General features: G+C 52.4%; 2 protein-coding genes across 2 annotated transcripts; one reads left to right on the forward strand and one right to left on the reverse strand.

The window, feature by feature from the left end:
* The first annotated feature begins 628 nt into the window (after positions 1–628).
* On the forward strand, positions 629–4,703 carry PREB (prolactin regulatory element binding). Its single transcript, XM_044261904.1, has 9 exons — positions 629–1,002; positions 1,602–1,794; positions 2,188–2,408; positions 2,590–2,670; positions 2,770–2,894; positions 3,090–3,263; positions 3,407–3,479; positions 3,677–3,836; positions 4,006–4,703. The coding sequence occupies exons 1-9, from the start codon at positions 868–870 to the stop codon at positions 4,098–4,100; spliced, it is 1,257 nt and encodes a 418-aa protein (XP_044117839.1). The 5' UTR covers positions 629–867; the 3' UTR covers positions 4,101–4,703.
* A 23-nt stretch (positions 4,704–4,726) lies between these two features.
* On the reverse strand, positions 4,727–9,997 carry ABHD1 (abhydrolase domain containing 1). Its single transcript, XM_044262249.1, is given in 13 exon segments — positions 4,727–4,875; positions 5,003–5,050; positions 5,053–5,101; positions 5,103–5,177; positions 5,270–5,309; positions 5,466–5,639; positions 5,734–5,846; positions 5,987–6,032; positions 6,220–6,246; positions 6,248–6,394; positions 6,978–7,130; positions 9,547–9,619; positions 9,889–9,997. Coding segments are annotated over 13 exon segments (1,203 nt in total).
* Positions 9,998–12,612: the final 2,615 nt, after the last annotated feature.

Here is a 12,612-nt window from a genome sequence, read left to right on the forward strand (position 1 = left end):
TGGTGGATTGAGGATTTAAAGCCAGTTTTATTTTAAAGTCCACGCTGCCTTCATCAGAAGGCAAAAGACACCATTCATCTTCCCAAATGTTGAATTTCCAAGGTGTGTGACCTGGAACAAATCACTTCCACTCTGGGATAAAAGGTAAGGGCTGGGCTTGTGTATCACTCGTGAAATGGGACAGCCCTAACCAAGGATTTTTTTTTAAATAAAAACTTCACTTAATTATTTTAAAAGATTTTATCTATTTAACACAGAGACAGCAAAAGAGGAAGCACAAGCCAGGGGAGAGGGAGAAGAAGGCTTCCTGCTGAGCGGGAAGCCCGATTTAGGGCTGGATCCTACGACCCCGAGATCATGACCTGAGCCAAAGGTACATGCTTACCCACTGAACCATCCAGGGACCCCAAAATCTCTTAGCTTTTATTAGCTCCCCACCTCCGGAAACAACAACCAAGACCCTGGACGCCGAGCCTGCCTTCCCACCCTGCACAAACATGGTGGAGGCTGACGTCACACGGTGGACGGAATCCTGGGGCGGGTATCGGGTCACCAGCCGGCTAATGCTGACGCGTATTGGCGGTCTTGCGCCTGCGCAAGGAAAGCCGCGGGCTAGGTGCGCGTGCGCACTGCGCGACAACCCGACCGGGTTAGGACGGGGTGTGGGGCGGAGATCCGAATCCCTGAGTGTCGTTTTGGCGAATCTGTGGGTTAGAGTTTTGGCAGCTCGGAGGGTGTGAGAGAGGAGTCGGGAAGTCTCCTGACGGCCACGGGACCAAGTTAAATAGCGGCCGGGACGGGAGTCGAAAGCGGGCGCGGCATGTCCCGGGTACTGCGGTACTTACTGTGAAGCGCGCCGGGAGCAGGATGGGCCGGCGTCGGGCGCCGGAGCTGTACCGGGCCCCGTTCCCGTTGTACGCGCTTCAGGTCGACCCCAGCACCGGGCTCCTCATCGCTGCAGGCGGAGGAGGCGCTGCCAAGACGGGCATAAAGAATGGCGTGGTGAGAGCTCAGGGCCACTGGGGCAGGGTCACGCCAGGGGTGATGGTGGTAGGGGGTCTGGGGGATGGCCGCACCTCAGGCTTCAGACCTTGCCTCTCCCCGGTGGGAAGCTGGGCTTTTCCGCGCCCGGGCGCGAGTTTCAGCTAAGAACTTACTCACCAGGAACTCCTAAGGTAGAGTAAAACCAATATACAGCACCTTTTAGGCAGGAACTTAAGCTTCAACTCGACCTCAAGGGCAGCTCCAGGGGTCTTACCGTGGTCTTCTCTGGGGAGGCCACAAAGACTTTTCCCACTGCTCTCCAGCAGTGGCAGGGGTGGTGCGTTTGGCCTTTAGGCTAGGTTTCTTCACTCCTCTGAGAGTCACCCTATTATTTTGTAAACTGGAGGTATTAATCCCAGCCCTGCTTGCTCTACAGATTCCTGTGGTTTGAAAGAAACCAAGAAAGGGAGAGAAGCAAGCAGGCTGGAAAAAACCTTTTAAAGTAGAAAGTGCAGTAACCAAAGGGGTCGGGCTTTAGACTATAGGATGTAAGTCTGCCCTTGGGGTGCTCTCTGGGCACCCCTAAGCCTTGTTCATCCTGGTTCTCTCTTCCACAGCACTTTCTACAGCTAGAGCAGATTAATGGGCGCCTGGGTGCCTCTTTGCTACACTCGCATGACACAGAGACGCGGGCTACCATGAACTTGGCGCTGGCTGGTAACATCCTTGCCGCAGGGCAGGATGCCCACTGTCATCTCCTGCGCTTCCAGACCCATCAGCAGAAGGGCAAAACCAAAGCAGAGAAGGCAGGTGAGAAGCTCCCTCTTTAGCTTTGGGAAAAGGGTTAAATGATTAAGGTCACTTATGTTGGGGGGGCACCTGGGTGTCTCAGTGGGTTAGGCCTCTGCCTTTGGCTCAGATCATGATCTCAGAGTCCTGGGATCGAGCCTCATATCGGGCTCTCTGCTGGGTTGGGGAGCCTGCTTCCCCCCACCCCCTCTGCCTACTCATGATCTCTGTCTGTCAAATAAATAAATAAAACCTTAAAAAAAAAAAATCACTTAATGTTGGTTTCTAAAAAAAAAGTGGGGCTGGAAGTGTGGGTTATGGTAGCCGGCAAGAAGCCAGATGTTTACTACTAGGGAGGAGACCAGTACTACTTACTATAGAAGCCCGGAATCTGGCAGGCTCTCTGTGTTGCAGGTTCCAAGGAGCAGGGGCCTCGACAGAGGAAGGGGGCAGTTCCAGTAGAGAAGAAGTCTGGAGCTGAAACATACCAGGAGGGGATAGAACTCACTGTAGAGAATTTGCAAGCGGTGCAGACAGACTTCAGCCCTGATCCGTTTCAGAAAGTTGTATGCTTCAACCATGACAACACCCTGCTTGCCACTGGAGGGACGGATGGCTACGTTCGTATCTGGAAGGTGTGGTTTTGGGGGTTAGGGGATCCATGTCTGTAGCAGCAAGGCCAGAATTGTGAGAAACCAAACATGGGTTCTGGGAAACTTGTGAGTGAAGCCTGCGCTGGGTGGCAGAAAAGAAGATGGGTGGGGATCATGGCTGGTCAGGTACTTGGGGGTAACCATGCTGGTGGTTTGGCTGCAGGTACCCAGCCTAGAGAAAGTTCTGGAGTTCAGAGCCCACGAAGGAGAGATTGAGGACCTGGCTTTGGGGCCTGATGGCAAGGTGAGGAAGTGAGAGGGTGGAGAAAGGAGGTGATTATGCTGCTTGTCCAGTAAGTGGATCCCCTAACTGTCCATCCTTGGAATCTTGATTCCTGACTAGTTGGTAACTGTGGGCTGGGACCTTAAGGCCTCCGTGTGGCAGAAGGATCAGCTGGTGACACAGCTGCACTGGCAAGAAAACGGACCCACCTTTTCTAACACGCCTTACCGATACCAGGCCTGCAGGTGTGAGACCCCAGAGGGTAGCTAAAAGGCACAGCCTAGATGTGGGGGAGTGGGAAGAGACTGGGGGGAAGCTGGGGAGGATTGCCGTCTTGGTGGGCTTTACCCCAGGCCTGACCAGGGTACAGGAGGGCACAGACCTCTGAGAAGGGCCGAGCAGAGCCCAGGAGCTGAATGGCCTCTCGCCTGGCCCCCCAGGTTTGGGCAGGTTCCAGACCAACCCACCAGGCTGCGACTCTTCACAGTGCAGATACCCCACAAGCGTCTGCGCCAGCCCCCACCGTGCTACCTCACAGCCTGGGATGGCTCCACCTTCCTGCCCCTTCGGACCAAGCCCTGTGGCCATGAAGTCATCTCCTGCCTTAGTGTCAGGTGTGAGGCAGTGGTGGCTTGACTGGTTGCGGGATGTGTGGGGGAGCTCGGGAAGGTGTCGGGTCTGAGCCTCTGAAGACCACTGTTAGTGAGTGTTGCTGCACAGGCCTCCAGAACAGTGACCACTTTATTGTTTGTTGCAGTGAATCGGGTACCTTCCTAGGCCTGGGCACAGTTACTGGCTCTGTTGCCATCTACATAGCTTTCTCTCTCCAGGTAAGGAGTAGAGCCCGGAGCGCTCTTCAGCAGGTGGGGGGTGGGGAGGAGTGGCTATCTAGGCCTGCTTCAGTCTAAGGGTTCGGGAAGGAGTCTGGCCCAGGCCATAGTGGGAAGGCCATCTGGGGACAGGGAGCATGTTTTCCAGAGGGAATATCTCCAACTGGGCCTTCCCTCACTGGTTCTTTTGTCTCCAGCGCCTCTACTATGTGAGGGAGGCTCATGGCATTGTCGTGACGGATGTGGCCTTTCTACCTGAGAAGGGTCGTGGCCCAGAGCTCCTTGGGTTCCATGAAACTGCCCTGTTCTCTGTGGCTGTGGACAGTCGTTGCCAGCTGCATCTGCTGCCGTCGCGGAGTGAGTCCTGGGGGTGGGCGGTACCACCCTTCCACCAGCTGTAGCAGAAACTTGCCCCCGGCAGAACGGGCTGCTTGTTTGTAGCCATCTGCCCCCTTCTTGAAGTCTTCTGTTCTTAGGGCTGTGACGTCCCTTTGCCTTCTGACTTCTTTTCCTTTCCCTCGTGCAGGGAGTGTTCCTGTGTGGCTGCTGCTCGTGCTGTGTGTCGGGCTTATTGTTACGACCATCGTGCTGCTCCAGACTGTCTTTCCAGGTTTTCTTTAGCCCTCCTGCTCCTGGGGAGTCAGGGGCCTGGACACTGCCATCTTCTACACCAGAGTGGAGGCCTGGACCCCGTTGCTCACCCCACCTGCATCGACGGTTGGGGTTGCTTCTCAGGAGGCTGATGCGCACTGCCTGCCCCGCCCAGCAAAAGTTTGGCTGCGGCCCTGGGTGACTCTGAGGCCTGGGAGCCCTTCATTCTTCATCCGTGAAGCCGTCCAGGAGAGTGGTATCTGCAGCCCGGGCCAGGCCACCTGCATCCTTTTGTCTGCCTAACAGAGGCGCCAGAGTTGAGCTTGTCCTCTCTCCAGAAACATGTGAGGATGCCCAAGACCCCAGAAGTACTGCTGTCCATCAGCTGCTCTTCACGTGAGCCCATGGTGTTTGCTGGGGCAAGCACTGGCCTGGGACTTGGAGTGAGGGAAGGAAGGGGCAAAAGGAAGACCCAGGCTGTCGTCTCTGGGTCCAGCTGGTAGCTCCAAGCCAGCTCGGCTACGTATACAGTAAGTTCCTGGATGGTCCACCCTAACCTTGAGGAAAGGGAAAATGAACCTCTACCCATTTTTTCAGGAAAAGTTGGTATTTAATAAATAAGCGAAAAGGGAATTAAGACCCTGGTGGTACTTCTGTCAGCTCTTGCCTCTGTTGGAAGGTAAGAGGTCCCCGAGGTTGGGCAGGTCCGATGGGTGCTGGAAGACGGCTCTGGCGTACTGACGTAAGAGGCGGGTCACGTAGCAGTGCGACGTGGGAGAGCGTTGGGCAGCCTGTATGGGAACAGCTTGGGGGGGGATTGGAAAGGAGGTCAGGAACCTGGGCCTTTCCTGAGAGTCCAGGCTCTTTCTGCTTGGACCTCATGGCCCATTTTCCCCTAGGGCCTCTAAAGCATCCAGATTCCAGGTGCTCACCGCAGATGGTGGAGAAGGGGTCGTCAGCTCTGTTGAGGCAGAGCACAAGGTCTGGATGGCATCTACCTTGGTTCTTGGGCTAGCTGCTTGGTCGTAGGTTAACACAGTCTTGATAGCCAAAGGCCACAGTGGTGTAGCATTCATCAAACTGGCGGATTGTGCAGGCCTGCCTGTGCTAGGGGGTGGGGTGGGGGGTGGGGTAGGCCAGGATGAGGCTAGGGAATAAGAAAATACCGAACAACTTTGGGCGGGGGGTGCTGGTTGCACGAAGTCTACATTCACCGCCTTTTCCATCACCTTTCTGTTTCTGCAAAAGAGTTCATAGAGGTTTGCCTCTGCTGGATCTGACCCTGTCTGTTTCATGAGTGAGCAAACTCAGAGAACTGACCTGAGCACAGGGAGAACCTGGTCTGTCTGCCACCCCACCCTGTCTGCTGCCTCCTCCCACTTCCCAAGACCCTACCAGTTCACAGTGTGGCAGAGCTGAGCAGTGAGGCACTGTTGGAAGAGCAGCGAGTTGAGTGGAGTCTCCAGGGAGCATGTGGTCTCAGAGGAATCCCAGCATGCAGACAGAGTTAGTGCCACCACCAGCCCTGAAGCCTGCCCTGTTCGGGCTAGGTGGTTCAGCACTAATACCCTGAAGGATATTAGCGAGGGCATAGGAGAGAGGAAGAGAACACGGAGGAGGAAACGAAGACTGGGCCTTTGGGGCAAGTCCAGACAATCTTTACCCTCCAAGAGAGCTGCCCACAGCCAGCAGTGGAGCTCGGGAGTAGCGGTGCTTTATGTGGTTCACAACTGTCTCCAGACCTTCAGTGTTGCTGGCAGAAAAGACCCTGCGGGTCTGAGGCATTGGGTAGGGAGGGAGGCCCTGGCCAGCAGGCAGAAGGATGGCAGGGACATGGAAGGAGGAAGGTAGGTAGAACCCCAGGCCCAAGGATCTGTTAAGGGAGAAGGGCTACAAGGAGCGAGGCGGGCACTCACCAGCAGTTCTTCCCTACGGCAGCCCTGGTTACTAAATACAACAGCTCTGTGGCACACACAGGTACATCTCAGCTAGAGCCTCCCCTTCTGGTAGCCTTCAGAAAGACCCCAGTCAGAAGGTGCCCTTCATATAATATAGTGCCTTCTCCCCAGAGGTGTCAGGGTCTTCACTGCCTTCCCTATTACAAGTTCTCAGCCACCACCCACTTCCTCTGGACTTGACCCATCCTTACCTGTAACCATCCCTCAGAGCTTGGCTAGTGGGAGATAGAGCAGTCCTGGCTACTGCCCGGGATGCTGGGAAGTAATAACACAACGGGCTGGGTAGTATCCGGGTGCTGACTGCTGCCGCGCAGGCCAACCCAGTCTATCAGGACCTGGCCTCTATCTGGGGTTTGGAGGACTTCACTGTGGTTTTAAAGAAAACGGCACACAAAGAAACTATTAGGATCTAGGATCTCCATATACTTCGGAAGGTTTACCTCTCTTCCCCAATAAACAACTCCCAAACCTTCCCATTAGCATCATTTCAGGGTATACATTATGCAAGATATTAGTGTCCTAACAAAGTGTGCAGCGCCCGGGTGGCTCAGTCAGTTAAGCATCTGCCTTTGGCTCAGGTCATGATCCCAGGGTCCTGGGATCAAGCCCAACGTCAGGCTCCCTGCTCAGCGGGGAGCCTGCTGCTCTCTCTGCCCCGCCACCTTGCTTGTATTCTCTCTTTCTGTCTCTTTTTTCATAATGCGCTCTTAAAGTAATATCTTAAGTAATATCTTAAATAAATAAATAAATAAAAAGCTGTAATGGGACATATAAGATTAAATATTACCTCATGGTTGAGCAATTAAATATCCCTTCCATATAACCACTCTGATTGTTATCCCCGCACACCGGGGTAGATGGGGCAAAGATTACCTTCAGGTTCAAGAAGGCAGGCAGGGGATTCCCCTGTAGTTGCAGCCTCTTATTTACCCCCTCTGTCCCTTCTTACCTCCAGTAAGGGACTGGAGGCTGGGACCGCAGTAGGACTCGGAAGATGGTTTGTAGCCGCCCCTCAAAACACCATAGCGTAGGGTAGAAAGTCTCCAGAGTGACTGGACAGTGTTGCTCCAGGAAGGCCAGAAACCCAGTCACCAGCAGGCCCCTGCAACCACGACACAGTCTGCCTCACCCCCCAGCTGGTTTGTAAGGCCAGTGAGGTGCCGGACACCAGCGTGACCCCTCTCCAGGGGCCGGCCTCTGGCAATGAGAAATTGAGCACACCTTGGCCCAGAATGGCCAAGTCACTACTGTGAATAGAGTCCAGCGAGCTCCCACAAGGAACCTAGTCCCCAGCCTGACTCTGAACCGACTCCTTGCCAGGGCTGGGAGCTGCGGCGGCTGACCAAGTGCTAACTCTCTCACTCAGCCTATCCACGCCCCAGCCCTATTTTGGAGAGAGCAGGTAAGATACGTGGCCCAGCTGATTCCTTGTGGAAAGTTCGGTTAGCATCCTGGTCAGAGGCTGAAGTACAGCACCATTCAGTCTGTGACTTTTGCCCTGCAGTTGAATTATCCACACTGGCATCTTCCTAAAACCAGCCCTGGCCATTCCACTTCCTGGTTTTGCACCACATTGCCACATATGTTCCCTATGGCATGTGCTCACGTTCAAAGACTTTGACCACAGCGCCTCATTGTCTTACTCATGGGGCCTGCTGTTAGAACATACTCCCAAGGAGAAACAGATTTTTCCTCTTCTTTCAAGCCAGCCAAAGCAAAGGTAACAGAGGTAGTATGACAGGGATAGATCAGTGGGGAGTTGGCCCTGGCTTTTCAACGCCTCTGCTGGTTCTTCTGGACACAAATCAAGTGAATGAGGGGACCTAGCCACATAGAAGGCTTATGAAAAAGGTATGCTATAGAAAGTCGAAAGGCCTCAGGCTCAAGAAATAGAAATTACATTTCTGTTGTGAGCCCTAAGGAACCCTATGATCAGATTTCTAGTAGGTCTTCTGCAGGAGCAGTACTCAAAAAAGGCTAGGTATATTATGAACTGGAGAGGCCATCTCAAGATGTGACTTGTACCCAGCTCCTGAAGCCCTGGAATAATGGTGCTTGTGATTCGTTGTGTGCTATGTGCAGGTACTAGGCTAAGCCCAACCTCATGGGCTAGGATATTTATAAAAGAGGATGAAGTCATTTGCCCAAAGTCACACAGCTAGCAAGAGGCAAAGTGGATGGAATTCGCAATTACAGTATTAACCACCAGTACCAGTAAGTAAAAATTGTTGAGTGTGTATGTTTCAAGCATTGTGCTAGGCACTTACATGATTATATCCTGTGATTTTCACAGCAGTTCTTTGGCATAATCCTGTGATTCCCCCATGGGAACAGGTTTGAATGTTGAGTAAGTTAGCTTGCCAAAGACGGCTGGTGGCAAAGCTGGGATTCAACCCAGGTCTGACTCTAGAGCTCATGCTCTTAGTCATTGTGCTCGATTACCTCTCATTGCCAGGATTTTGAGTTGTTACCAATTTATGGAATCCCTGATCAAACAGCTCAGCAGTAGAGATCAAATTGGGTCACAGGTTAATTTCATTTTAGCTCTAGTGGAGAGTTTCTTGACTCATTTTTGAGAGGCCATTGGTCTCTGTGGATGAATCGATACTAGTCCATTACCAAGCTGGACAATCCAAATTCCTTAGGACTTCCAGGATGCACTTTTCCTGCTGTTTAACCAGTATATGAAAGTCAAGGAAGGATCTGGAATATAAAGAGGCAGAGGTCTCTGACTTCTCTGTGGCTGGCTGAAAACGAAAATGGTTAGTTAAGGAGAGTTCTGGTCTGAAATGACTTTTTTTTTTTTTTTAAAAGATATTTATTTATTTATTTGACAGACCGAGATCACAAGTAGGCAGAAAATCAGGCAGAGAGAGAGAGGGGGAAGCAGCAGGGCATACGGGACTCAATCCCAGGACCCTGGTATCATGCATGACCTGAACCAAAGGCAGAGGCTTTAACCCATTGAGCCACCCAGGTGTCCCTGAAATGACTGACTTTGAAATTAGGCATAGAAGGTAAGATTTATAGGGTACTGTGGTGTTTGGTTCTTTAAGGCAGACAATACATGGCAAATGTAAAAAGCTCTGAAAAGCTAGGTAACATTTAAATTCCCTGTAGATCTTTTTTAAGGGCTTGAATCAGTGGGTTTTGTATTAGACTCAGTTACCTAGAACAGTTTAATGAAGATTAAAAAGATATAGATTTTTCTAGATATGTAAATTTTGTATCTTATCTAAATTTCAGTGAGAAAAATCTCTTCAGAATTTCCCATTGCACCGTATATACATGGAGAGCCTAGAAGTTAAAACAGGGCAGAATGAACGACAGGGTTATCCATTAGTCCTGAGCCAGGCGGGGAACCTCCACCAGCCTTTAGGAGAGGCAAGGCCTTACTAAGCTGGTGGGGCGGTTGGAATCAGCCAGAGCCACACAGGCCTCCAGTTCCTTTATTCGGTGAGGCTAGTGAGAAACAGCTGCACTGCCTTTTTTAGAAGACGAAAGCATCTCCCTGACACCTCAGGATGACTTCTACCCCGCCCTTCCCCAAACGTTTGCCCGCATCCTCGGGGAGCAGCACCCCTCCGCTGCCTGCAAGGCCAAGCTGGTATGGGGAGCATATGGGATGCAGAGAATCTAGGCGGGCAAGGAACGGACATCCTCTGTTAGATGATCCAGCAAAGCAGGGCGCTGCTGTAGCACTCTGCAGGGCTGCTGGTGGCGTGGGGGCATCAAATTTCACCTGTTGGGGGAGGCCCGATCGTGCCCCCTCCCACAAAGGGCTCGAGCCTCTGGCAGGAAGTGGCCCCTTAGGCCCTAGGATCCTAAATCCGGTGGGCAGAGTCTGGGCCTGCACCCACCTGGGGCACGGATCAAGTAGCCCAGGCAGAGGGTGGCGCCAAGGCCTAAAAGCAGGGAGAAGGGCTCTGGCCAGGGGCCATTCTGCCGGCCCTGGGAGGAGCTCGGCATCTTGGGTGGTTGGGCTCCGATCCCCAAGTCCCTGACAGGGGGTCCAGCACCCGGCCCCGCCGGTTACACGCCGTAGCCTGGCAAGTGCAGGCTCGGCCTCCATGGCTGGCTGGTGCGGGGGTCTGGAGCCTGCCCCCACCGCTGGGCCCCGTGGCAGGCGTGGTGAGGGCAGGTGCCGGGCTGAGCCGAGTCACCTGCAAATGGCCTTCCCAGGGGGAGCACTCCTGGACGCCTCCTGCTTCCACCTCGCGGTCACCAGCGGTGCTGCCCCTTGCGAGGACCAGCGGCCTCCCCACAGCTGCGGTGAGGGGTGAGAGCTTCCTCCCGCGCCTGCTCCAGAGCCTGCCTGGGCCTCGCGAGGTAGGCAGCCTGGGCGTGGTCCCCAGTCACTGGCACCCAGGACACGGCCACTCCTGCGGTGACATCCTGTGACCTTCACACTCAGGGCATGGCCACTCACCTTGTGACAACACTGCCGTCCCACTGTGTTCGGCCATTCACAGTGGCCTTCCCATACTGGACACAGCCATTACCGCTGTGACATCCCCCACTGTCACTTAGGTCTCAGCTATTGAGTGCGTGGCATTCTACATAGAGTCACACACACACAGAGGTTACAGTCACACAATGTCACTCTGAGCTGTCTCATCTAATCCCCATCAAGGAAGGGCAATGGATATGTCCTCAATGGATTTGTACTTTGTATCAGGCACTTGGGAAACCCCAGGATGCGGTTCCCTGTCATTACTGGAGTGTGGAAACAAGTATGTGATCTAACAGCAGTGGTTCTCAACCTTGGCTGAAGATCAGAATCATCTGGGAGTTTCAAAAACTACCAGTGCCCATGCCTCTCCCCCTGCTATGTAGTTGGTCTGGAGAGGAGCCTCGGTGTTGATATAACTTCATTCTCTGGAAGATTCAAATGTATAGTCAGGGTTGAACCCCTGCCATAGGGCACGGGGCTGGGTAAGGGAAGTAGAGCTGCGTGAGAGCACTGAGGAGGTGCCCAAACTCCATGGGTCCGAGGAAGTGTACCCAGATGTTAAATGATGATACATTTAAGGTGAAACCAAAAAACAAGTAGGAGTTTCCCAGGCAAAGGAGAGCTGGGCAGAGAACAGTTCCAGGAGCGGAAACAGCGTAAGCGAAAGCCTGGATGTGAGAGACTTCTTAAAGGAACCAAAAGAAATCCGGCGTGTCTGGGGCATAGGAGATGGTCAAGAATCAGAAAGTGAGCAGCTCCACAAAGGACGTTAGAGTTTAAACTAGGCGTGGAGGAAAGCCATCGAAGAGTTTTACTAGGGGTGGGCGACATGACTAGAACTGTGTTTTAGAAGAATTCATTCAGGCAGCTTGGAGGATGGATTAGAGGAGGCTGAGAAAGGAAACAGGCCAGTTAGGCTGTTAAGAGAACTTGGGAATGGCAGGTGGCTGCCTGGCCTGGAGGACGCTCCGAAGAGGAGTGAAGATCTTTAAGACAGGAGGCAGAATTGGTAGGACCTGGTGGTACACGGGAGGCTGGGGGAGAAGGAGAAATCATGAAGGACTCCCAGGTTTCTGACCGTATGACTCAGGGGTGCAAGGCTGTGCCAGTCCCTGTGACAGGGGACTGCGACAGGCCAAGAGGAAGGAGGTTTGAGGAGAAAGGATTCGTTCTGACTAGACACATAGAGGTTAGTGTGCTGGTAGATGTTCTAGTTGTGTTTTCTTAAATTCTGTATTTGTCTACTTGGCATCCGTGAATCACAGGGCCAAACAGCCCAAGTTGGCATCTCACCTGCAATCCAGAGCCCATACTCTGACATGCTTCTTTAATCTAATTCTCACTCAATAAACTAATATTTCCCCTGTCCTAAATCAACCCAGGGTCAGGTATCTGATAACTAGGAATAGTTCCTATGTCCCAAAGCCTGCCTGACTGACTCCAACTAGCCAATCCTAAACTGTCTGTCTTGCCTTGCCTTTCCCATTTAGCAAAGGCCATGGCCTAGGCCTTCCCCCTTGCTCCTTTCTGCCCTCTACACTGGTGCCTTTCCCTGCCATCCTGTGTGGTGAGCTGTGCCTCTAGTTTCTAGGGGAACTGTAACATTAAATGTTTCAGTGGCATTGACTTCTCCGTCACCTTTATAAATTAAAATCTAGGCACAAATTAGAGGATGTTCAATTCCCAAAGTGGTCTGGGGCTTGGAGATTGGAATTTGAGATTCGATAGTCATCAGCATTTAAATGATATATTAGTTTGCAGAGTTGCCATAACAAAGTACTATACACTGGCTGTCTTAGACAAATGAAGTTTATTGTCTTACAGTTCTGGAGACTATAAGTCCAAGGTTCAGAAAGATTGGTTCCTCCTGAGAGCTGGGAGGAAGCATCTGTTCCATGCCTCTTCTCTAGCTTCCGGGGTTTGTTGGCAATCTCTGGCCTTCTTTGGCATGTAGAAGCTTCATTCTAATCTCTGTCTGTGTCTTCACATGTTGGTCTCCCTGTCTGAGTCTATGGACCCCAGTTATATTGGAGTAGCATGAGCCAACACGAGCTCATTTTCACTATTTCCACATAAACTCACATTCTGAGGTTTTGGGGATTAGGATGATAACATAGGACTTTTTTTTTTA

This window comes from Neovison vison, chromosome 8 (genome assembly GCF_020171115.1).
Source record: "Neovison vison isolate M4711 chromosome 8, ASM_NN_V1, whole genome shotgun sequence".
NCBI lineage: Eukaryota > Metazoa > Chordata > Mammalia > Carnivora > Mustelidae > Neogale > Neogale vison.